A 25,795-nucleotide genomic window follows, 5' to 3' on the forward strand; every position below is an offset into this window, starting at 1 on the left:
CAAGTTGCAGCCAGCACTATGTCAAAGGGAGTGGCACTATTAGGAAGTGTGGCCTTGGTGGAGTATATGTGGTCTTGCTGGAGAAAGTGTGTCATTATGGAGATGGGTGATGAGGGCTCATATATGCTCAAGCCATGCCCAGTGAGACAGATCACTTCCCGTTGTCTTCAAGTCAAGGTGTAGAACACTCTGCTACTTTGCCAGCATCATATCTGCCCGCATGCCACTACGTACTGATGACAGTGGACTAAACCTCTGGATATGTAAGCCACCCCAATTAAATAATTTTCCTTCATATGAGTTGGTATGGTCATGGTGTCTCTTTACAGCAATAGAAACCCTAACAAAGACACCATCCTTGGGGACAAAGTGAGACTGTTCAATTAAACTGAAACCAAACCAAAGCAAAACAGGAAAGGAAGATAACTAATCAACTTTTAAAATGTAATTTCTAGGTGTACTCTTAATAAGATAACTCCTGTAAAATAGTAATACTAGCAACATGGACTAATGTAATTTTGGCTTTATCTTAAGCCATTTAAATGATTAATTCTTTGAAACAAGATAGACACTTTGTTAAGTCCCATGTAAACTTTATGAACATTTTTCTAGTGCTAACAATCATAGTTTTCTCTGAAATACTCTGAGAAGGCTCAAGACTCTGCAGTTTACTTATGAACAGAGGTGTTATGAGTTCAGTTTGACAGCATGTAATGCTATAGGAATGGGCTTAAGAACAGTGGTAACCCATAAAATTTCCCCAAGTTAGGAAGTGATGTTTTCAGGAAGAAATTAGCTCACTGGTATACACAACAGCAAACTACAATGTTTTTTGGTTCAAAGGAGGTACATTTATTTTAAGATAATATAACAATGTAAGACATGTAGCTTTACAATTAAGATTTATAGTAAAACTCAGACTTTAAGCCAGAACAATTTATTATAAACTATTCTGAGAAGTACCTAGTATCATTTATCATGTATACTTTCTTAGCATAACACTAAAATTTTATGTAGAGTTTAATGTTTGTGAAATTTTTATAATTTGGAGAGGGAAATTTTGAAGCTAATGTATGTGCATTTAGTACATTATTTGCAAAACATTCAATATATTTCAATTGATGAAACCAACATCCCAGGGAGATATTTCTATCTCCATTTTATAAACAAAAATGTTTAAAAGTGACACATAGGGAATAATTGTAATTCACTGTTCTCTTATATTAATCAGAATATTTTATTTATTTTCATTTTTATATTATCCTGACACATTATAAATAGATCAATTTACAATAAAGCAATAAAGAATAGTGACTGTGTTTATATTATGGGTGTTATTTCCTTGGAACAATGACAAGACTTATAAAGGATTTTTAAATAGGTTATTTAATTTTTAAGCCATAGTAACAGGGTTTCTATTTATGTATAATAATATAACTTATAATCAAAGATTAATTTGTATGTTTTCAATTATTTTACATTCGTGTATTACCAAGAACATTCCAGGTGTGAGGCATGATAATATGAGTAGGTAGGCATCTCTGTTTAGACATCGAATGACTAAAATTTCAAAGCAGGTGTAATTAAATAAGTATACTATACTATATATGCCCATTTATATTTCTATATTGGTGCAATAAATAATACCAGACTAAGAATGTGGAAAAGTCTAAAAAACACAAAATCAATACTAATAACACCAAAATAACATTACTTTTTAATAAATAAACTGATGTAGATCAATTTCACATTCAATAACTTAGAAAAATAAAGCCAGTGTTTCCTATTTTCATATGCAAAAGCAAAGAAATGGTTGGAGTGTATGCAATTTATACTAAATATGTCTTATGGAAGAAGATGAATGAATCTATTAATATTTTAGATATTAGATTAATAACACATAATACATGCAATATATAAATATATTAACTTAAACTTGTTGCTTTATTTTATAATACCCTTGTATAAACCAATTTTATCAGGTAGCCAAAGTTATATTAAGTATTCTACAATTCTTTTTCAATGTGAAAATCTAGGATTTCATTTTCCTATTTCCCTCTTTTTCATTCTTTTTCTTCTTCCTTTTTTACTTGCAGTGTTGGGACTTAAGCCCAAGGCCTCACACATGGCAGGCAAGCACTCTGCTACTGAGCTACTTATTTCCCCAGCATCTTTATTTTGGTAGGGTTCTTCTAAGCAGCCCAAGGGCCTCAAGCTTGTATTACAGCCCAGGCAAGCCTTAAGCTGTAACCCTCCTGGTCAGTCTCTTAAGTGGGGTTTTTCAATAGAAAGTTCTATTTTTCCTTTTAAGACATATTGTTCTGACGTAATGAATTATAGAATTCATCACTAATGGCTGTTTGGATCAGTTTTGCATCTGGTCCTTTTGCAAGAAACAAAAGATTATCTTCTACCTAGTAAATATACATCAATCTTCTAAACCATTTATATTAGCTTTGATGCTATAGACATACATTACAATATTCAATATATTACAATAAGGAGCACGTTTCCCCTGTGGTAATTACCACTACCACCGTGCTGACCTCTCACATCAGCATGTGGTCACTAGGCTTTCTTTAAAAAAAAAAAAGCTAAATTGCTTTTTAAATAAAATACTTGAAATCCTGTTGACCTTCATACAAAAACAAAACAAAACACACAAAGAACAGCAAAAATAAACAAAAATTTACACAAATCCAACAATGTATACTACATAAGTACTTTTAAAAGTTGAAAGTACAATGTAAACCATCATATTCAGTAAATTTTCACTTGTTTTCTGAAATTACTTCAGTGTGATTAAATACAAGGTAAATAACAGGTACTTATGAACATGTCTAAGGGCCCTAAGACAAATCAGAAGCAATATTCCTCGTCTGATAACAGGTTCACAGCTCAAACCAGAAGAAAATGTGTTTCCGTTTTTAAGCCATCTATAGTCTATCATTCATAAATTATTTTGAAATAAAGGGCATTTCTAATAAATAAACAATCTAAACAACTGTGAAGGGAATGAAAAAGTTCAGACTTCGGTCAATCGAGGTGTATGGTCAACTGATCACGTTTAGCATCTGCAGGAAGTTTTCTCTTGGTAGTACTAGGGGTCAAACCCAGGCCTACTGTTTGCAACTAGAAGGTTCAATCTTCCTCTGCTTTATGTTGACAAACTCAGTTCCAGGAAAAAATATAATTTCATAATATTTCACCTTTCCCTTTATTTTCTGCATGCTCTGACTTCACACTTGGATCCATGCTCAGAAACTTGCTTCTTGCTTTGCACATAAATCATAATCCTTCAAACTTTGTTTTAAGAGGATCTAGTTAAAAAGAAAACAAAATAAAATGCCAAAGTAATATTTACGTAATTCAAGGCAATAACAATAATAAAATTTTTTACAAAAATTATATGAAGCAGACATTAAAACTAATTAAAAACTGTCCATATGAAATATAAGAATCAAGTGTTTAAAAACACTTTAAACATTTAAAAAGCTTTTTAAAATTGTATTTATTTGTTTACTAATCTGTGTGCATGAAGACAGCATGCGAATGTGCCATGGTGTGCACATGGGAGTCTATTATTACCTGCCATCAAGTGGGGTCAAGTTGGCTGGCTTCGGGCCAAGTGCACTTATCCACTAAGACAAGTTCATGTTTTGTTAAGAAGCTTTTTTAGTACCCGGTTTCAGAAAGGAACAGGATCTGGGTAACCAGTTTGCACTATGGTTCTGTGCACTAACACGTTATCAGTAGGATCTGTGGGATGCTATCACAAGTAGGATGGGACACTACATACAGGGATGTATAATCGCAACGGCACTAAATGCTGTTCTTGTTTCGGAAGGCAATGCACAGTTCCTTAAAATAGAAGTATGGAAGACCCTGGGCAGCTAAATCACGACAGCTACCTTAACAGATAAATAACCCTGTTTGTCTCTTGAAGCACTGCTTCCCAAACTGGATTCCATACACTAGATAGTATACAGTTAGGCCTCCAAACTACCTCGCAGAACACCCATCACTGCAGTTTCTTTGTAGAAAGACAAAAACAAACAGAGGCACAGGGAAAGCTGATAAAGGATCATGGCAATGTGGACATTTCTCTGACATTTCTCAGCTGACAAAGACTGACGGTTGGTTAGTGCTGACGATTTGACAGAATCTCTTGGGAGACTTATGAGGAGTTGTGTGGACGCATAGTGTGCTGACTGGGATTTTGAACTGTATAAACGGCAGGGCAGTAAGCTGCAGTATACAGCCACTGCTGTCTGCTCTCTGATGGTGGATGAGGTGTGACCAGCAGCTTTCTCCCAGGATGGAGTGAGTCCTCTCAGAATAAGAGCCAGAGTAAGCCCTTTCGCCTTAAACTGCTTTTATTGAAGTATTTTGTCATAGTCACATGAAATATAAAGACACAAAGCAACTTCCTTTTTTCTTCTTGAAAACTGTTTACCAGTACCATGTGGAACCACTTTGGGAAATATATAAAGAGCTTCAAGCTTGAGGGAAATAGTAAGAAATATACATAACACACACTCATTTCTAAGTGAGCAGCAAAACCTCCATCGTGGGAACCTAACATGACTGACTAAAATTATATAGTTATTATTGGTTTTTAAAAACAAAACAACCTTCTTTAGGAGATGAATAAATTTGAGATATTTCTCTGTTTCAAACAAAACTAGGAAAAACTTCCTGAACTACTCAGGGGTACAGTTGTGAAGGCCTATAGTCCATGTGCTCTGAAAGTAGTAGGAGGATCATGACTTTAAGACCACAAAAATCAAGAGTTAGGGATGTGAACCAGCGGCAGATCAGCTGCCGTGCATGCTCAAGGCCCGAGGTTTGATTCTCAGCAATGTGATAGATGACAAGAAACATCCCTACTTGTGAGACCTGAAAGAAGGACAATGCTTAGTACAGTGACCTGTACCTAAGCTCAGACTTTAAAAGTAAAGCTGCCATTTTTGTGGCAACAATTTAGAACCATGCTCCCCAAACAGAGTAACACAAATTCCACAGGTGCTAAACATCTTCTATTACGCAGCACAGCTTAGATTTATCATATTGTACCTGCACAGGTACAGAACTGCAAACTTAACATAAAAGCATTCTTCCTTCCTTTTTCCTTCTTTTCATCGAGCTTGGCTTGGAACTAGATATGCAGCTGAGGATGACTCTCCTGCTTCTACCTCCAGTGTTGGGAAAAGGGGTATGCACCACTACACTTGGTTTACATGGTTCTGGAAATCAAACCCAGAGCCTCATGCATGCCAGGTGAGCATTCTACTAACTAAGCTATGTCCTCAGCTCCTGAAAATAGTTTTAAACCACGCCGCTCTCATTGTCTCTACCAAATTGTAGGTGATCATTATATTTCTTTCAGCTGTTTTCTTCTCTTGTGGAACATGGAATTTAACATGTGCTCTACCACTGAGCTCTAGCCCTAATCCCTTTCCAGCTATTGCTTAGATGTTATAAAACATCTATTCTTTATTCCTGGGAAAAGTAGAATAAACATAAGTTAACATACTTATCTGCTATGAAGTTCTTTTTTCAGGCAGGATTTGAAGGTTGGATATTTCTGAACTGTTTTATAGCCCTGTGGAATAGAAGATTACAAATGAATGTGAGGGAGATCCAGTATAATTTAATTCCTATGTTGAATCTAAATCTATGGACACAGAGCAGGATGCTGGTTTCCAGAGGCTGGGAGGGTTTGCAGACACAGGAAGAAGTGAACCACAGGTACAAACTCCAGTCACACAGGAGGAATGCATTTTCAAGACCAATTGCATAGAACGGTGATCACAGCTAATAATCACGTATATTTCAAAACTGCTTTAAGATAGATTTAAATGCCTCAAACTACAAAGAAACACAAGATTATATCAACTAGATTAAGATAATTAATCCACAATGTAGTCATGCAACAAGTGAGCAAACAGTAAAGCACTATGGGAACTCAGGCACACATAGAATAGTGAACAGAGATGAGACTCATGGAACTTAGAGGGAAGACCATGCCAAGGCTTCAGTGTAGTTCATACCAAATTAAACCTTGTTATTTTTGAGGAGAAATAAGTGGATTTTTATGTACATTCTTACAAGTGTCTGCAGAGTCACGTGAAATGTTAACAAGCTACCACTAGGTGGCACTGAAGCACAACAGCATCTTTTCCAAGATAGCCTGGGCTTCGGGAAAGTCATTAAACAAATCTTTGAATTACAATGTTCTACTTCAAATGCTTGTCCTTGACACAGGAAGAAGACTGACTACAGCAGCTGTCAATTGAAAAGGATGTTCCTCCCCGCTCCTTCGGGAATGTCCATTAAGTGCGTTAGCAATATGAACATTTATTAGACCACACTAGAGCCGAGATTTTAAAAAGCAATTTTATACATAGGAATGTATCTGCAGTGGCTTAAGAGCCTCAATTTTCTAAAGGAAACATTTAATGTGCAACAAGGCATAGTGATGTTTCCTTGTTTACTACCAAGTCCGAAGGCCAATGACAAGATTACATTAAAAGCAACAACAAATGGCAATACCCTTTCCCCAAAACAGAAGTAAAGACATTCCCCTAACTGAATATAAAAATGAATTAAATGGGTACTGGTGGTACATGCCTTTAATCCCAGCACTTGGGAGGCAGAGGCAGGTGGATCTCTGTGAGTTCGAGGCTAGCCTGGTCTAGAGAGCAAGTTCCAATACAGGTTCTAAAAACATAGAGAAACCCTGTTTCAAAAAACAAAAACAAACAAACAAAAAATGAAAATTTTTTATATTTACTTTTTTAGATTATCTTTTATCACTTTGCATTTTTTTGAACGTAGGTAAGGTAATCTTAGTTTTCAAAAAAAAATCATTTCATGTTTATAACCTTAAACTCTCACATAAATTCTTTTTGAACTTAGATTTAAAAAGGATTATTAATAGACTTGAAATCTTCAGACTTACCCGGAATCCTCTATGGAGTCTGTCTTTCATAATTCCAATAAATTCTTTATAACTTAATTGGTCATCTTTGTCAACATCAAAAATTTTGAAGATGGTATTTACCAAATGTGGTGAAAGTTTAAGTCCAGTAGCTACGTAGACGGCACGTTTAAATTCATCTAGATAAATATCACAAAAAATGAAAAGGCAGGTAAAGGTATCTTTTTTAGTATATAATGCTAATTATTGCAAAGGCTGTAAATTTTTTTTTTTTTTGCTAAACATGAGCCAGGATGGGAAATAACACACACGACTGTACTGTCACTTAGGGAAGAAGAAGACACTGTGGTTTTAGTGAAAAGAGCAAGCAGAGGCTCTATTGGGTTAATAATACACTCAATCAATGAAAGCTGAATCAACAGCTACTGTCAGCAAGAGACTCTTGAGCAATTAGTAAGATAAATTCCCAAGAAAGAGTTCAGATCCAAGACAAGATTCTCAGACATAACTATTATACAAGATCTCACAAAACTTTCCAGGAAGTGCTGAGAATTTGGAGATGAGTGATTAATTCTGTCTACAATGTGGGCAAGGGAGGAGGGAAGAAAAGAACAGGCAATGATTTCAAAAGGCTGTGATGATGTATGGAGCTAAGCCCCACAGGACAGATGGTTTCAGCAGTGGACACGAGAGAAATGACATGTGGGAGAATCTGAAGGAGCATGTGCTGTGAGGGAGAAGAGACCAGAGTGTTGACAACGGGCAGTGTGGCAGGGAGGTCAGGAACCTGCACACTCTCCAGCAGGCACTGGGGGAACTTGAACAGTTTGCCACAGCACTTATAACAAAGAAAGGTGAATTTTGTTTTAGGGAGTCTTCCACATGTTTCAGGAACAGCTCGTGGAAGGAATGCCACTTAGGTGGTATCTGCAAATCCCTTTAAGAAGCAATGGCCTGAACTGGTGTGCTGACAGCAGCAAAGGAGAAAGGTATTAATCCGAACATTCGAAGAAGTGACACTATAAAATTCTTCCTGTTTTATAGTCCCACAAAATAAGAAAGCAGCTTTCTGCTCTGAACCAAATAAACAGATACTAATTTCTTTTTAAAGGATATATTATTCCAGTAAGATATATTACATTTTAAGTACATGATGTATTTCTATTGTTTGTGATATAAATATTTATGTAAGTATCATTTGTGGAGACATGTATATTATTTGTGATAATATATATCATTTGTGGAGACATGCTTTCCAACGTCTAAGCATATAGGTTAGAGAAAGAATTAAATATAAAAAATTGTTCAGGTTTGTCTTATTCAATGAATAAAATGAGGCTGTATAACAGATGTAACGTGGGTGCTGAGTGGTTCTGAAGCTGACGGTCTGAATTCAGCCCCTCACGGTTCAATGCTCCTACACCTTCTATGCTTTTGAGAGAAGTAACTATCAACAGCATATGGGGAAGAGTGTAGTGTGACTTTTTCCTAGAATTTGAGAATAAAAAATTCAAAACTATAATTTGAGATCTAACATATTAGATTCTGGTTGAGGCCGGTAAAATTTCTTTAAAGACACAACCACACCACACAGCAAGAGGACATGGTTATAAGGGAGAGGATCCTAGTAAAAGGATTTGTCCTTTTAGTCAACCCATGAGCAAAGAATGAGGGAGTCCTGAAGACATCAGTATTTGAAGTTATATGACAGAAGTATTCCTTTGTAAATTAAAAAAAGATAATCAATTTTATATATCAGTCTCAAAAACCGGTTAAAATAATTTAATGGCTAAGTGGCTCTGCTCATGTATTTTTGGTTTCTGATTAGGCAAAGATCAGTGAGAATTTGTGCAGTCTGCCATGTGTTCCCTGATGTTACCAAGTAGCCTCAAGGTTTCTTCTTAGACCTTTTATAATAAACTTTATTACTTCTTCCTCATAATATAAAATTAAAGGCCAAAAATAAACCCAGTAAGAAATTAGCACATTCCCCTAGACTTTACATACTTTTAAGTTTTAGAACTGATTTCCCACAGAAATTATGAAGCCAGACTTTCAGGTAAGCTGATGCATAACCAGACATATCTCACTAGCCTCTTCCAAAGTCTCTGGGAATGAGGTAGGGGCATTTTGACTTTAAAATTTTGAAGAATGATTTCTTACCTTGTCCTATGGAACGGCTTGCAAAGTTATACATATTGAGGGCTATTGCAAAGTCTTCTAAGTTGTTCAGAAATTGGAAAAATGACCGGAACTCATCAAATGTGATGCCCTATTTTGGGAAAAGAAATGTGAATCAATTAGTATTGACAATTAAAGTATTAAAATAAGTGCAACACATTTAATACAGGGAAACATTAGAATGTGCAATATATTTCATAAGCAAGCACACAGGCATATTTGGAAAAAATTCTCTAAATAAAGTGTAGGATTCGCTCAGACTTATTTTCATTGGGTAGCACTGCTACTCTGATAACAGGAAACTGTTTTAAGACACTGTCCTGTTAACATCAAGTGTCAACAAGTGCTGTAATAGAATAACTGGGAAAGTTCCAACTCTGACAGTCCTCTAAACACCATTTCTTAAACTTGCAGGATACCCATAAAAACGTATTTGCTTTACATATTTATTCTTTCACATGGTTTAGCATCAGGTCATCAATATGTTTATAATGACAATACAAAAATCAAGATGTTGACTAAGCGTTAACTGTCACCAAATGAACTTTTTCCGTCATTCGAATGCAGCCAAGACACCTGGGGGAGGTGAGGTAGATGCAGAAAATGGCCCTGAGAGGCCCAACCCGGAGGGGACAAGACTATAAAGGGGTGTGCTCATGACCATCTGCTCTGGGATGCCCTGTTCACAGGCCGCAGTTCTACTACTGGGGTTACTTCGGTTAAATAGGAACAGCATTTGAAATAAAAATAACAGATCTCAGGTTTGGATGTAATCAACCACATTTAAACAACTGAAAAATGTACAAGGGGAAAAAGGAGCAGAGAGCCAATGGTTCCAGCTTCCCATATCTGGCTTCGACTGCAGGATAAGTGAAGAGGAGCATGGATGCGGAAGGGCTGGGTGGCTAGGGAACTAATGAGGAAGGTAGTTTTCTGACTCTCAACTTTCAATCACTCTGAGACTCATCATTAGAATTACATCTAAGCCCCCTTTTTCTTTTGGTCTACTGAGCTCTATCAGACATGACACGTACCTAACTTTCCCTTCTCATCTCCTACTCTGTTCTTGGTTATTATTTTTATTAGTTGCCAACGCATTTCCTGAAATAAACTAAGCCTCTTCTGTCCCCAGGCCCTCCTGTCTAAAATCCTCTTCATCCAGTTTCTGCACAGTCACTCCATAGGCCCTGCTCAAAGGTACTTCTGAGGAACTCGAACAGCCTGCCTTCTCCATCAGTCTCCACATTCTCGGTCCTTTCCACAGCACTTAGCTTTACCTGAAAGCTGACCTCTTTGTTTACTTAGTTTTCTAGTAAAATATAATCCTTTGTGCCTTTAGTAAGACCTTATATTTAATATCTGTGAATGAAAAGGGAGTGTAGAATGGGAAGTGCCATTCAGACACCAGGTGTTCTCTTCTGTTATTAGGGAGAAAGGGATGAGTGGGAGACGAGGGAAAGATTTAAGTAGAGTACAGTGGAAGAATCACTCGCTTAGAGAGTCTTGGACAAATGTCCAAAGTCTTTAGTTCTCCTTTTCTAAAAGAAATCTGCCAACACCTGCAAGGCTGTTCTGAGAGAACAGAAAAAGCAATCACCATTCGAGAACAATTGTAGAGATACTTCCACAAACTGGGCTTGTAGAAAAGCTGAATTTAACTTTAGATTTTTTATTGAAATAATTTTAGATATAAAATTAATTTACAAAAACTATGAAAAGTTTCTATAAAGTCATCCTGCAATTTGACCTTTTAAGTTAGTCTCACAGATTAAAAGCCCTATAAAGTATTACATAGCTTGAATAGTACAATTTACTATTTTTATTTCAAGAGAATTATCTACTGGTTAAGAAAATCCAGCTTAGTGGGTAAAACAGATAAAACTCCTTTGATTAGAAGATAATGCAAAGTAAAAGCCAAATGCATCAAGTCTTTTTTCTTCTTCTTCTCATTCCTTAGGTCAGTCTGAGAATTGTTACAACTGTCACAATGTGTCTACTCTAAACAAACTCAAACTATTTGCAAGTTTTCTTGAACAGTTTAACCTGATCCTTCCATAAACAAACAGAAGAAGGCAATAGATGCCAAACATGCCAGGCTTAAAGGGAGACTTGTTACAGCAGTTTCTATGGGGTTGCAATGAAGCATTCAAATACCACTAGATAATGCTACTGCTCAAAAGGGCTGACACCACACTGGCTACCAAGCAAATACACAAGGAGCTGTCCTGGGTTCTTAACTATTCATGGCATCCAAACTTGTTGAAAAGCCTCACTTCAAATGCAGATAAGATCACTCACTCATCAATGGCACTTTTCAAATGACCTTTTATTAGAGGTGCTACACAAATAAACAGAGGGTGACAGAAATAATGTCAATATCAGCTGCCTTACATGGTTTGGAACTAGTCAAAATATCTAACTCACCAGAATTCTTCTGGAAAATAATAAGAGCCATAATTTGAAAAAAAAAAAAAAAAACAAAGTAATAGTCTTAAAGATTTTTCAGTATTTCTAAGAATACTGATCTCTACTTAAATTCAAAATTAACAGGCCTTGGTATACAGAGGGAAAGAATGATATATATCCAGAACAGTTTTTAATTCACAGAGGAGTTAGATTAATAAAATCATTTAATAAATCTATACAAAATACCATTTATTAGATAATGTGTTTCAAGATAATAGATGTAACAAAATGAAGATAAGGGGTTAAACACCTTTTCTTCAGGTATACTGTAGCGCACATTTTCCAAAAATACTGATGTATTTTCCACATTAGTATACCGTAGAAGAATATGGGCAAAATCTTCTTCACTGATAGTATTCATTCCATTAGAGTAGGAAAGAAATTCTATTTCTAGAACTTCTGTTTGTAGGTTATCCATAAATCTGTGGTAAAATAATGAAAAATAAACAAGGTAAATGATCAAATGTTTACTGCACATTTAATTATAGGAAATAACTTAATCATGTAATGGCTGAAAGTTTCCGAGGTGGAGCGGGATTACTGCTCTGAGCTGTGGTCACAGAGCTGAACCTGAACACACAGCTTCTCTTTCGGGCTGGAGCCTGCTTGTCCACAGAATGCATACAGCACCTCGTTGGGTAGAAAGGGTATTGGCCATTATTATTGCGGAGGCTGAGGAATTAATGAGAAATTTTCTTCTAAAAACACAAGACATAATAATTTATATGTATTTATTTTTTATTTTTCAGTAACTGTGTGCCATAAATGTAGCCAGTGACAGCAGTGGCAGTGGCTACTACACAGAGTGCTCTCTGTGAAGACCAGCGGGGCTCAGTGCCACTGTACCAGATGATTTCCCGAGATCCCTTGACGTTAGCAGTCTAATAATTTTCAACAGAAATTTAGCTCACCTATAAAAATCTTCAAAGTTGAGCTCAGCTTTTCCTTTCTTTCCAAAAAAGTGTACCAGAAGTGTAGTGTCTGCTACTAAGCTTGTGATGTCATCAGCACGCTTAAAAACATAATTTAAAGTTAGCAGTAAAAAGAAAAAACAAAGCAAAATAGGATATTCACTATCTCCCAAGTGTGTTATCAAACTATAAACCAAGAGGGGCAGCAGAGACACTCAGTGGTCAAGAACACTTGCTGTTCTTCCAGAGGACCCAGATTTGGGTCCCAACACCCACACAGAAGCTCATCTGCACAGGCACAGGTCCAGACATGGTGCACATATATACATGCAGGCCCAACAATTTTATATAAACATAAACACATCGGAAAACCCCAAAATGTAGAGGTCCAAACATTAGAATGAAGAGCAAAGGATACAATCATGAATGCAAATAGAACTAAAGTGGTCCAATTTAAAAAACAGAAATTTGAGCAATATTGACCTTTATTCTCTAAAATATTAAAGTCATAGTTATATTTTAAAATTATTCTATTTGAAGTTATTATGTATGGTCATAGGATACCTATACTTTATATTATCTAAAATAGTTCAGTTATTCAGACATCATTTAATTATGCTGCTTTTATTTAATTAGTTAGGATTTTCTAAACAACATGAAAAATTCATTCAAAAGAGAGATATTCTCCAAAAATTCTCATTATATGGAGATGACAGAGAATGAACCCAAACTTTTATAAAACAGCTTCCTTTAGCCATGTTTATTATATAACAACTGATTTTTTAAAATGTCATAATACATTTAGAAAGAGGAACTAGAGTAGTAATTTATCACTATACTTTTTTCAAAGAAAACCATCATGTATTTTTAAATGGTCAAGAAGTTAATTTCACAGGATTTCCCCTTCTTTACTCAACTTAATAAACTACATCTCCACAAACAAAATTCTACTGTGTCTGATTACAGCCCTCACAAACCCGAACTGCTCTACGCAGCTCCCACTTCAGAGCTTCACTAGCCTTTCCCTCCTCTTCCCCTTCATTCTCTACTTTATAAATCCAAATGATCACAAAGCTCCACAGTTAAACAGCTGTGCACATCTGCTGAGTGTGCAGCTGAAATGGTACTCATCATAAGTCAGGAAGCGGAATGGTTTTCTAAAAAGATGGGTCTCGTGGTTGCATGTCACTCATCGTCCACTGGGTACATTTGGCTAAAAGTTATATTAGCTGGGAAGTAGCTCAGAGGGAGTGGGATATAGTTTAGAGGTGGTGAGGTATTGGTCAGTGGCAGTGTGTGTTAGCACGACTCAGTCCTAGCACCAGTTCTAAACACATAAAAAGTTATTTTAAATTTCAAAATTTCTATAAAATACAAATTCATTAAAACTATAAAAATAAAGTTTTAAGACAGTCTTTTAACAAAGTCTATTGGTTACAACGTGAAAATAACCTTAATTTCCAGCAAAGGGAAATTGTCAAACATTCAGTTTCTAAATAATCCAATGGATAAGTAGAATTTACAGTACAAAATATTAAATTCCATCTGTAAAAACCATAATAATTTTAAGGATGCCGGCACTGACAAACTGACCCCAGCACTTGTACAATGCGCCTGTCATGTTATTTTGGTCAGAAATTAGTGCCAGCTGTGACATATGCAAATTTTCTTTATGTAATTTTACAGTAATTTTAAAAACACGGTTTCTCTATAATTTAAAATACCAATAGTTTTAAGTAGTTGTGAAATGATAAAATGAGAAGATAAGATCGAAGTCACCTAAAATATCTTAAGAATTGTGTACTATATGTAATGAAGAAATACATATGCAAATTTCTACACTTTCCTTCTGACTCAGTTTGAATCTTGAAATAATTCTGTCATACTAATATCAATAGTAACATGAGAAATTATAGTAAGTTGTGACTTATAGTTAACTTTCTTTTCTATAATGTAGGGGTGCAGCAACAGAGATAATCTCCAAATTAGGCCCCACTTCAAAGTTTAAAGAAAGAGAAAATCAAAAGAAGTCACAAATGCATTGGAATCAATGTTAGATGTCTTTCTTACACTATCCACCTAACGTTTTTAAGGCAGGGTCTTTCAGTGAATCTGGCTTTGTCAATGCAGCAGCTGCTATCCTCATCTCCTCCTCACTGCTGGCACTAAAGAATAGAGAATGTGCCTCTGTGCCACCCCTTCCCATGGATGTACGATGGCTGAGCTTGGGTCCTCATGCTTGCGTGCCAAGCACGCCAACACTGAATCATACAGTTAGAGTTTAGAAAGGAAATTAGATGTCAAGTTTAATATTACAGACTTAAAGCCTGTTGATGGTAGCACTACATGAGTAGGAGAGGAGAGGCAGTCCGTCCTGAGTGCAGCACTAAGTGCCTATAGACATCAAGTTCAAACAATTACACAACAGAATATGAGCTCGCGTGATTCTTATTTAAACATGGACTGGCAATCTTAAGTAATACAATGGTCAACAACTTCTCCATTCCTTGACTGAATGTTTATTTCATACCACTGGACACTTTGTATCCCTGCCCTTGTTAAACTGTTCAATATTAGTTGGAGAAGTTTAATTGTTTACAACTAACATAAGAGCCAGCCATCTTTTATAAGTGAAGCATTTTAGTATTTCATATGACACTGTAATGTTGTAGGATAAACAGTTTCAGTGAATTTACAAATCTGTGCTACTATTTCAACTTTCTAGTCCTTAATTAAAACTTACTATTATTTCCTTCTAAATAAGTTGGAATGTTACACTCTATATAAGAAAAAAGGTCAATTAACCCAGATAGTAATAACAGGCATCTCTTGTCAGTATAATGAATATATTAAAATACTCTTTCTATACAGTAATTATATATGGTATATAGTACTTATCAATTTACTAAAAAAAAAGAAATAGAAAAAGTGGTACATTTTTTGCTTCATTTTCTGAGTCTAAAACCAAATGTAGATTAGATTAACAAAATGGCGTGCAAGGACCATGCGGAGGCTTCACTGTACCTCTGCGAGGTCTGAAAAGAGTGCTTGGCTTGTGTTACGTCTCAGGGTATCCCAGTAGCTCCTGGAGACGAGTTCCTCAGCATCTGTTTTAAGTACCTGTAGAAGTTTTAAGAACAACATCGTAAATCTAAGGTCACAGTGAATGGCAACCTACATGCTGTCTGTCTCTTTTAACCAAGAGAAGAGAGCCCGTCAACTCACCTCCACTGTTGTTCTGCTGCACACAACAGTACTATATTACGCAGCTAGCAGACCCATGGTGCTTTCAGGGATGAAATGGTATATAACCTGTTTCTAAGCACAATGTGGCTATGTCAAAAAGAATCAAATTCTTCAATCTCATCTGTCTCTTTGTTAAGACATATATTAACTTCTACAAAAGTATGACATGAAGATTTTATTTACACTTTGTGTGAAGTGGTATATGGAGATTTTTGTAAATTTGTGGTAACCTATTAAATACCTATCTAATTTAAAAATTAGTTGTTTTATCATTCATCTCATTAGACTAACAAAATCAAAACAAACATATCCATTCCTTATAGATACAAACTTTAATACAAAGTTTGTAAAAATATATAAATCAAATGTTCCTGTTCTAGGATTTGACAGCTGTGTCTCCTATGAAAGGGAAGGCACATTAATGCTTACAAGGGCAGGCACTCATGTTCATCTCATTATTGGCTGGTGTGATGGTATTTTTAAGGTTAAAAACTACAAGTCTAACCTGAAACTCTACACAAAAATAATTAAAATCAGCTTCTGTTTGAATATTCAATGAATACTGAAGTTATCAGGCTTACAGATCTTTTGGTTACAGAGAGAAGAAAATTTACTATGGCAGGATAGTAGAACTTCTTTCCTTTCCTTCCGTCTCACTCTTTAAAAGGCAGGTATCAGTGAGGTTATATTCCCAGGTACTTTAGAGTTCAGGACAGGAGCCTGTTAGATCCTAAAAGTCCAAGGCCTGATTGGACAGCATAGTGAGACTCTGCCTCAGGCAAATAGACAGGAATTCTGGAGGTAATATTGAAACTATAGCATGCACTAGGAATAGTTAAAAGATATTTTTCAGATTTTAGCTAGCTTCATAATTAACTAGAAAACACTGTCCACTGCTAATAATTTGTTGATAATGAAGTACTGTTTAGCTGGAACAGGTAAGAGACATACATGCTGTGTGTCCACGTGGCCCCAGAATCCATGTGACAAGGATCTGTCATTACTGCTTTTTCTAACTTAGTTGATGGCAATCAGTTACAAACTATGCCAGGAAAACTGGCTAAATACAAAAGTAGCACAGTGCATTTTCCTTAGAGATGCTAGATTAACAACGGGCTCATTTTATTGACATATTTTCAACATTTTTTTTGCATTTTATCTGCCACTTAGAACATTAAAACATCATTTTTAAAAAGGTTTATAAAACCTACTGAACTAGAAAATATGGCTTATTGGCCCTATCACAAGAGCTAACAGTAACAACTTTGTGAATTCATGGTTTTTACATGTATAGAAAAGAAGCAACTTTATGAAGTTAGATCAACACCCTGCCTACATGGCAGGGTATCAACTTTTTGCCTCTTTCAGCTTCCCTACAGTTACAATACTAGAAAATTTGTATTTGTCTGTGTATTTTACTACTTTAAAATGTAACAGCTATATAGACCCCTCAAAGCTTTTCTTAATTCTTCACTTGGCTTGAGTCTACATCATGTTAAAACATGAGTTTGTAGAATGTTGTAACTGTCTCTATTTTCTGTTTTATACCATCTTTTAAAATATAATGCATCAAAGGGAAGATCCAGTATTTTCACAGCTATTATTATTGCAAATAAAAATATGGCATCCTCACTGATGCCCATGTGTGTCTGCTCTCAAACTAGTATTTAATTTTTAACAAATAACTTTAATGATACAATTAAGCATGAATGTTTGTAACATGCAAAACTAGTAGGAAGATTTAACAGAAGAAAAAAATATAAACAGGACTCTGCAATAAAGCCCTTTTCCTTGGACTTCCCACAAGGCAGGGTACCTTGACTTCTCTTAGGACTGGAGAGTGAGGGGGATGGAGAAGGAGGGGTGGGAGAAAAATGGGAGGATGGGAGGAGGTGGAAATTTTAAATAAATAAATAAATAAATAAATGAATAAATAAGCTTAAACTATAATATAAAAGGAAGAAATACAGAGATTTACTATCAGAATACAGGTATATAGATTAAAGAAAGATACACAATGTACAAACAGGCACTAAATGGTGATAAAGAGATAGCCCTGAGGCCTTTGTGTAAAATGAAAGGCAGCATGCAAAGGCTTCTTGACATCTCACTGTGCGACCACAGCTTTCAGCCCTGCACCAGTGGAACAAGTGTGGACTTTCATTAAAAGAGACTGTTCAAAAGAACTTCTAAAAAGGATGGAACAGGCAAAATAATGTTCTACCTCCTAAGCCTGATTGATATCTATGTCTATCTATATATTTTGGTCAAAACTCTGAGGCTAGGAATTAATGGAATTTCTTAAACTTTGCAGATTTAAGAATTTCTAAGTTTTTTTTTCTGTCAAAGCAGGGTCCTATTCAGGTAATTCTCACTGATATCTGTGATAGGAAGAAAGAGTACAGAGAAGGAGGAAAGAAAGGTCAAAGAAAGTTCTGAAGAAAGACTAACTTAGAGATAATGATCTGTCACTATGGTAAACAAAATGACTCCCCAAAACTAGCCATGACCAAAGAGCAAGTACTTCATATACTAACCCACAAACAAACCAAGTAAAACTGTCTTTCTATTTTGTGTTGCTGTAGCAAATGTGGCAAGCAAGCAAACAAACAACAAAAATACCCCAGAGTCATGGAACTGTAATTTAATGCTATGTTAGACTAGTTTTTCACCTGGTCTGTCAAACTTTCAGAGAGAAGCTAACAGACAGGGAAGACAAAATGAGTGCCCCTGAAAGTTCCAGAAAGCAGTAACAGAGAAAGATGGAAAATCCATTTGGGTAACAGCAGTGAATTCTCAATAATAAAGGGGAGACGACAATTCCCTGTTTTTGAAGCTCAACAAATCTCACCAAAGAGAAAAGCAAGCAGAGAGGCTCCCTGCAGCAAGACTACAGAAAAAAGACAAAGAAGACTTAGAATGGCATTCTGCTACACTCAGTGGAATCAATGCTGTTCCACCTCATCAGAGAAGGTTCCTCCTGTGGCAGATGGGAACGAATACAGACCCACAGTCAGACAACATACAGAGAGTGAGACCTTTGCACACTCTATCCTAAAAAAGGATGCTAGCAAAACTAACACATCCTTCTGTTTGCTTGTCTTGTCCAATTCTGATGTGTTAGTTTTTGTCTTATCTTATTATATTTTATTATTATTCCTTAAAAGCCTGTATGTTATCTAATAAGAGAGAGAAAGGACGTTAATCCAGACAGGAGGGAAGTGGGGGAGAAACTGGGAGAAGTAGAGGGAGGGGAAACTGTAATCAGAATATATTATATGATTATATGAGCAGAAATCTATTTTCAATAAAAGGGGGAGGAGACCCAGGTTACCTACAAAATAACAATAATTACATCCAGAGTTGACCTTTTAATTTCAGTTATAGAAGTAAAAAACCAGTGTATAAATTTTATCATTACATGCTGAGAAGTGTACGTTAAATTAGAATAAAGACATTTTCAAAGAGAGGTTTTGTTTGGTTTCTTTTTGGCTGTGATGTCTATTGAACCTAGGGTCATAGACATGCTAAATAAAATTCAATGGTATAGTTACCATTGAACTATATTGCTAAATCATCATTTTCTTTTTTAATTTACAAAGGGACTCGCTCTTGAGGATGCATTTTATGAGTATTAGATTACAAAGGTTAGAAAGCAGTGAGATTAACGATGTGGTCTGGTGTCCACATATATGCATGTGTGAATGTACATATGCATAGGGCAGACATCACCATCAGTTATCTTCCTGCTTCACTCCCCACCTTATATTGAGAAAGACGCTGTACCTGGACTTCATCAGCTTTGTTAGACTGGCTGGCCCATGAGCTTCAGGGACCCATCTACTCTTGTTCCACATCCCCTAGTGCTGGGGTTACAGACATGTCCCACCTACTTAGCCTTTATGTGGATTCTGGGAATCAGAACTCAGAACAGCACATACTCTACAAATGGAGCCATGTCCTTAGCTCCAAAAAAGAAATGGAGTAAAGAACAGTAAATATACAGGCAATTCTAAATAAACATTGATGGTCAGGAGTGATGGCACAAGCCTGGAATCCTAGCATTTGAGAGGCTGACACTGGAGTACAAAGGCAGCCCAGGCTGGACAGTAAAATTATCACAAACAGATATTGGGGCAGGTATTTAAAATATCTAATTTGAAATATTAGAAAAAAATAATGCAGACACTGTACAAGAATTCCAATTATCTATGAGGAGAGATACAAAATTGACTATCCTAAGGATTATTACTAAGGAAGCACATAAAGATATTGCCTAAGACTTTATTAGTTTAGGTATATTCATCAAAAACTAAGAAAGCAAACAAAGAAATACACTGAGTTTTCATTTAGATTTTAGTTAATCTAAAAAAGGAAAAACTAGGAAAAAAAGAATGATTTATAGAGAAATAATAACTAAATTTCACATCAGAAAGTAATCATACAAATGTAAGATGACTGAACTTCTAATTAAAACTTTCCCAGTTAATGAGAAAAGCAAAGTTGAAAAAAGTATAGCAGGTTACTGTGGATGAGAGACCAGTAATTAGCACCAGCTTGCTCAATGAGAATAAATGAAAAGGCCAAACAAAAATCTAACACAGACACATCTTAACGGTTCTTACAAATACTATTTGCTTTTGGTTTTGGATTGACACTTGTACTTATAGTACAAAAGCAAAGAGTAAAAGTCCTGGTAACTTCGTACAATGTGTTGAGACAGTGTCATCAAAGACCTAAGTCACCATGTTCTTCAGTGCCACACACTCAGACTGGAGAAAAGAAGATTCCATTTAAGGATGCACTTGCTCAAACTGTTGAGTACAGAGTTTGGATATCTGCTGAGGTAACACAGGAAGAATCCTGGAGAACCTCTGCTGCATACTCAAGTGTTGGAACTGCCCAGCCAAAGACAGTCTGGGTTACAAGCTGAACTAGCTACTCTCTTCATGAACCACCATGCTCACTTGGTAGAAGAACTGATAAAGCCACTGACAGCAACAATAGAGAGACTGAGCAAGAACTACCTACAAGAATTCCATTCATATAAGGTGCAAAATGAGTAAAACTGGAGCACATTTTTCAGAATGCCTATGTAGTGATGTACAGATCTATCTATAAGCTACAGCTGCAAAGACCATTTGGGGGACAGAGAAGAATTATGACATTATAAAGGGGATTCTGGGGCATAGCAACATTGTATTTTTTGAATTATTTTATAATTATTCATTTTATTTGCATTAAGTTTGAGCTAAAATACACTTTTAAAATCAGAAAAGGCTTCATTATCATTACAGGCAACGATAATTAAAAAGTCTAAGATATTAATTAAAAAGGTAATCTATACTTGTAACTAAACTAGATGGTAAAATATACACAGAAATCTAGTACAGTGTCTACTGGAAATTTGGTTAATAATAATTTATTTATATTCTCACACACATAATGTATCAAAATAGATAAAATAAAAATGAAACCATTTTGAGTAGACAATAAAATCTATAATTGTAACATTTAGTTTAATATACCAATTGACAGATTAAGCAGACAAAACTGCTAGTAATGACAGAAAAGGCAGAAAACATACAATTAACATGCATGGTAATTGATATGTGTAAATATATATATATGTATATATATATATATGTATATATATATATTTACACATATATATTACAACTCTGCATCATAAACCAGAGAAGACACATTTTTTAAAATAAAGATTACTTATGAATATCAACATTTAGCCCATAAATCATATTTCAACATATGATGAAATACAAGAGAAACTGTATTAAAAATTAACACATTTTCTGTTAGTAATATAATTAGGGTAGTTAAGAAAAATATTCTAAAACAGTAATAAAGGATGCTGAAGTAAAAAATTTCTACCTTTGAGATATCTGAATTACTTATTCTTTTGAATTTTCTCTTTTTTAATTTTTCATCACTTGGAAAAATAACCAAAACTTACTACGTGAGAAATCTAAAATGAATCCGGGTTACTTAGAGTAGAAGATCTACTGAAGGTAGATCTTTATTCATAGACACAGGGAATAGCCTCAATCTTTCACTGCAGTAGGAAAATGGAAACAGGCAGAACCTACTGCAGGAAGAAATAATCTTGGAACAGGCTATCTGAGGGGTCACAGAGTGTCTGTCTTCATGTCCAGACCCCACCTCCTTCCTGAAGGTACTTTAGGAAAATCATTACTAACTGGTAAGAAATTTTCTGTTATATGAAAAAGTTCAAAACATCAATCAAAATCTTAAGAGAGTTAAATTATGTAATCCACTTGAGAGTGTAGATTAGAAGAACCTGAAGTTATATCACATTCACATGTCTCTTACATAAAGACAGACGTTGTCCTCAATAAATGAAATGAAAAATGTGCTAACCAATAAAATAAAAAGATAATATGTTTTCCTGATCAAGGATAATATAAACAAGATATAGACTGTTTATATCTGGCTAATTTCTTAACACCTGAGACTGTAAAGGATACACAGTTTAAACTGTATGGTAACTACTCATGAAATTAAACAAACTATTGAAATTGCTGCAGTTAAAATATGGCTCATTCAAAGTTATGGAGTACTAAAGTCATAAATACTATTAACCATATGTTTAAAAGTACATATGATTTCTAATGTGAGATTTTCATTTTGTAAGTTTTTATAAAATTTAAAGGATTAACAGAGAAATACTTTTAAAATCAACTAAAAATTGTTCTTTTTTGGGAAGTAGCAGTACATTTTATAGAAATGGTTCCTATTCCTTAGACAAATTTAAACACTTGGGTATGTGATTCCCATAGACTTGGCTTGCTTTCCAATTATTCCCTGCTGTTCCTTGTGAGTAGGCAGGATACCTGTGCTTACTTGATGCTGAAACTGCCTCCAGTGTGTGTTTAAGTTTAAAGTAAGAGTTTCACAGTTTAGAGTAGCTAATTTGATATGGGATAACCCCTCTGTATGCTGTGAATATGTCTTATTACCACTGGTTAATAAAGAAGCTGACTGGTCAATAGCTAGGCAGAATAGAGTTAGGCGGGAAATCCAAGCAAAAAGACAGGGAGGAAGAAGGTAGAGTCTAGGAGATGCCAGCAGCAGCATGGAAGCAAGATGTGAGGTAACAAGCTTCATGGTAAAATATAAAATAATAGAAATGGGTTAATTTAAGTTGCAAGAGCTAGTTAACAATAAGCCTGAGCTAAAAGGCCAAAAGTAAGTAAGACTCAGAGTCGTTATTCGGGAGCTGGCAGGTGGAGAGAAACTTCCAGTTACACTAATTAGACAGTATGGAAGGTGAGTGCCCGCCTTAGAACTGCATGTGATGCCTTAGACACGTGCCCCCTGAATTCAAGGACTTCCCAAGCTTGAAGGATACCTGGGGAAATTAAATGAACTGCACATGTTTATAGGAAAGGGTCAGGTCTATTCTGAGCAGGTTCTTATGAGCTAGACTAACCAAAAAGTTTGTTTTCAAGAGAACAGAAAAGTCAGAATTAAGAAGAACATTTATAGAAACTTTCACAATGAAAGAATGAAACTCATAATTGTCTCTGTGTAGTAATATAACAAGCAGCATCTTATACATCTTTTTAAAAGACTAGAGCAAGTAGGCAGGCAACAGAGTTTCAGAAAAAGATGAAAACTAAAAATTAAAAAAATCTACTCATTAACATGCTTTTATTGGCATTGACCAATCTAGATTTAGTTCTTAAAATACCTGTGTTCTTCAGGAAGAGAGCCTATCTGCTCTATTATTTTTGTATAATGCTTCATAAATTGCTGAAAAATATAAAATTTCAATTATTCTACCAGAATTTCTGGTGGTACCTGTTCACTCACATTTATGCTAATTTACAGATATACAACTAATAAAGATACATGATTACTTTCTATATTTTAGTCTCAAAAGAACCTCTGGCTTGATTGCATCTTACTGTATTCAATAAATTCCAAAACATTTTAAATAGCAGGTATAGCTTTAGATATAGAAATAACATTATCTAATATAACAGGTGAGGGCTATATACATAAAAAACATTTAAAGGGTTGTACATACACTATTAGTAGGAGAATGGTATCCATAAAGTTGAAGACGCTGACATAGAGCACAAAGGGCCAAATGAAGTGTCACATTTCAGAATGAACCCAAGTACAGCAAAAGAAAAAGAAAAAGACGACAAAATAATCAATTAGGAAGGGCAAATCATTATGCTACATTCTCTATAAAGCACACACACAAGTGAGATAAATGTTAAAGATGAGTAGCAAAGTTTTTAATATCTAATATAATTAACCATTAAATGATTTTGTGCTCATTTCAACCACTTTTATTGTACATGAGGTAGCTATGGCTGTGAGTAAACATGTTCCTCTTAAGCAGGTCGTCTGTGAGAGGTCCAGGACCTTACATAAGATGGCAATGCTAGACTCGGCAGCAGGGTGGTGACAATGGTATGAGAGCCTGCCCTATTCGCTACTGCCGCTGCTCTGATGACAGAGTCACCTGTGGAGCACTATTAATACTTACCCGGCGGAAATGAGAGGAGGACTACATGAGAGGACCATTTTGTACGATCTTAGCACAGACCTAAACACACTGTTCATTTCAGAGTCTTATTGATATGGAAGTATTTTGTTTTGGATATGCTAATTTTTTGGCTACTAGCTAATATTTTTAATGTTTATTTTTTATAATTATATTTTCTACTGGTAAGTAGCTAAGCATTTTAGCTCATTTAATCCTTATAAAATTACAGATGGTGACTATACTGTTTTATCATTTAATTGTAAAATTAAAAATCGTGAGACAGCGAGGTTAAGAATCTTGCTGAAGATTCCACAGGTAATAGTCAAATCCTTCAAATTAGCTCAAGAGCATGGTTTACCTTCTTTTGAGGCTTTTTCTTATTTTTTATTATGAGATAAATTTTAGTTGCTTCAAGCTCAATATTTAGAATACATGTTTATTATTGTTTGTATCAGCTTGACAAAAGCATTTGCATTTTACTTGATCTGTATAGATAAGACAGTATAAAGTCTATTCAGATTTGATTATTTAAAATACTACTAACACAATGAAACCAAGAGCTGTTCCTATCAAACACAAGAAAGAGGATTTGCTGTGAGCGAGAGACAAACTAAACAGCACTTCAGAAGCACTGAAAGGAGCATCTCCTAGCTAAACTGAGTAGTGAGCTCTTAACAGTGCCACATAGACTAGTGTCAACGCCTTTGAGGTGCCTTTGAGATCAGATACTGTAGTGAAATCTTTTATGTACATAATATAAAATTATATACAGCTTATTTGTTATTTTTACTTGCTCTTTAAAACTACATTTCTTCCCCAATATTTGCTAGGGAATGCATCACTAACATGTGGATATAAGACAGGTCATCTAGAAGAAGCTGATCTAACAGAGATTTCATAATCTACCCAGACTTCGCCTAACTAATCCAAGTTAATGTGATCACTATTATAAAATGCTCGCCTTAACTGTATCGCAGAGCCCTTCATCTTGGCTTTTGTGTTGACACTGTAGCCTTCTCCCCTGTCTTGTGTGTTGTGTTGTCATGTTCCTCTTTCTCCTTGTTATCCGGTGTACATATTTGAAAAAATTGCTAATAACGAGAATTGATACTTCTAGTTAAACTCCTATTATATGTCAACAAAACTATTTCTGATATTTTTAAGTAGCAAATGGATAACTGAAGATGGATAAAAGTACAGAATTCAGAGCTGGCCACCACAGGCTCAAATTGTGACTTTTCCATTGAACAGTATTTCTTTAGATAAGATATTTAAACTTTATAACGATCAGCTTCCTTATCCTTAATTATGTACAACAGGAAGATTGTTGAATAGATTAATTGACAAAATCTATGAAAAGCAGCTAGCCTTGCATTTGACAGTAAGGACTTAGGACCAGTTTTTATTATGTAAACTGGCCTATTATCAAGACTGAAATATCTGGGACAAATAAAATGAAGGCTGAGAGGAAAAGTACTGTCAGTTCTAATCGTAGAACAAAGCACT

The 25,795-nt window shown here is 35.3% G+C and overlaps 1 protein-coding gene across 2 annotated transcripts in view; it reads right to left on the reverse strand.

Annotated features, from left to right (window-relative positions):
• Positions 1-778: 778 nt before the first annotated feature.
• The window catches only part of Micu3 (mitochondrial calcium uptake family member 3), a 70,910-nt gene continuing 45,893 nt past the window's right edge, over positions 779-25,795 (reverse strand). The window contains exons 8-15 of one of the 2 annotated variants that reach the window (XM_057752296.1): positions 23,819-23,857; positions 15,526-15,621; positions 12,502-12,602; positions 11,841-12,012; positions 9,107-9,215; positions 6,965-7,122; positions 5,537-5,605; positions 780-3,320 (exon numbers count right to left, since the gene is read on the reverse strand). In XM_057752296.1, the coding sequence (XP_057608279.1) occupies positions 5,537-5,605; positions 6,965-7,122; positions 9,107-9,215; positions 11,841-12,012; positions 12,502-12,602; positions 15,526-15,621; positions 23,819-23,857 (744 nt within the window). In that variant the 3' untranslated portion in view covers positions 780-3,320. Of the gene's footprint in view, positions 3,321-5,536; positions 5,606-6,964; positions 7,123-9,106; positions 9,216-11,840; positions 12,013-12,501; positions 12,603-15,525; positions 15,622-23,818; positions 23,858-25,795 lie in introns of both variants that reach the window. The other variant, XM_057752297.1, reaches the window with a different exon arrangement.

Source organism: Chionomys nivalis, chromosome 20 (genome assembly GCF_950005125.1).
Source record: "Chionomys nivalis chromosome 20, mChiNiv1.1, whole genome shotgun sequence".
Taxonomy (NCBI): domain Eukaryota; kingdom Metazoa; phylum Chordata; class Mammalia; order Rodentia; family Cricetidae; genus Chionomys; species Chionomys nivalis.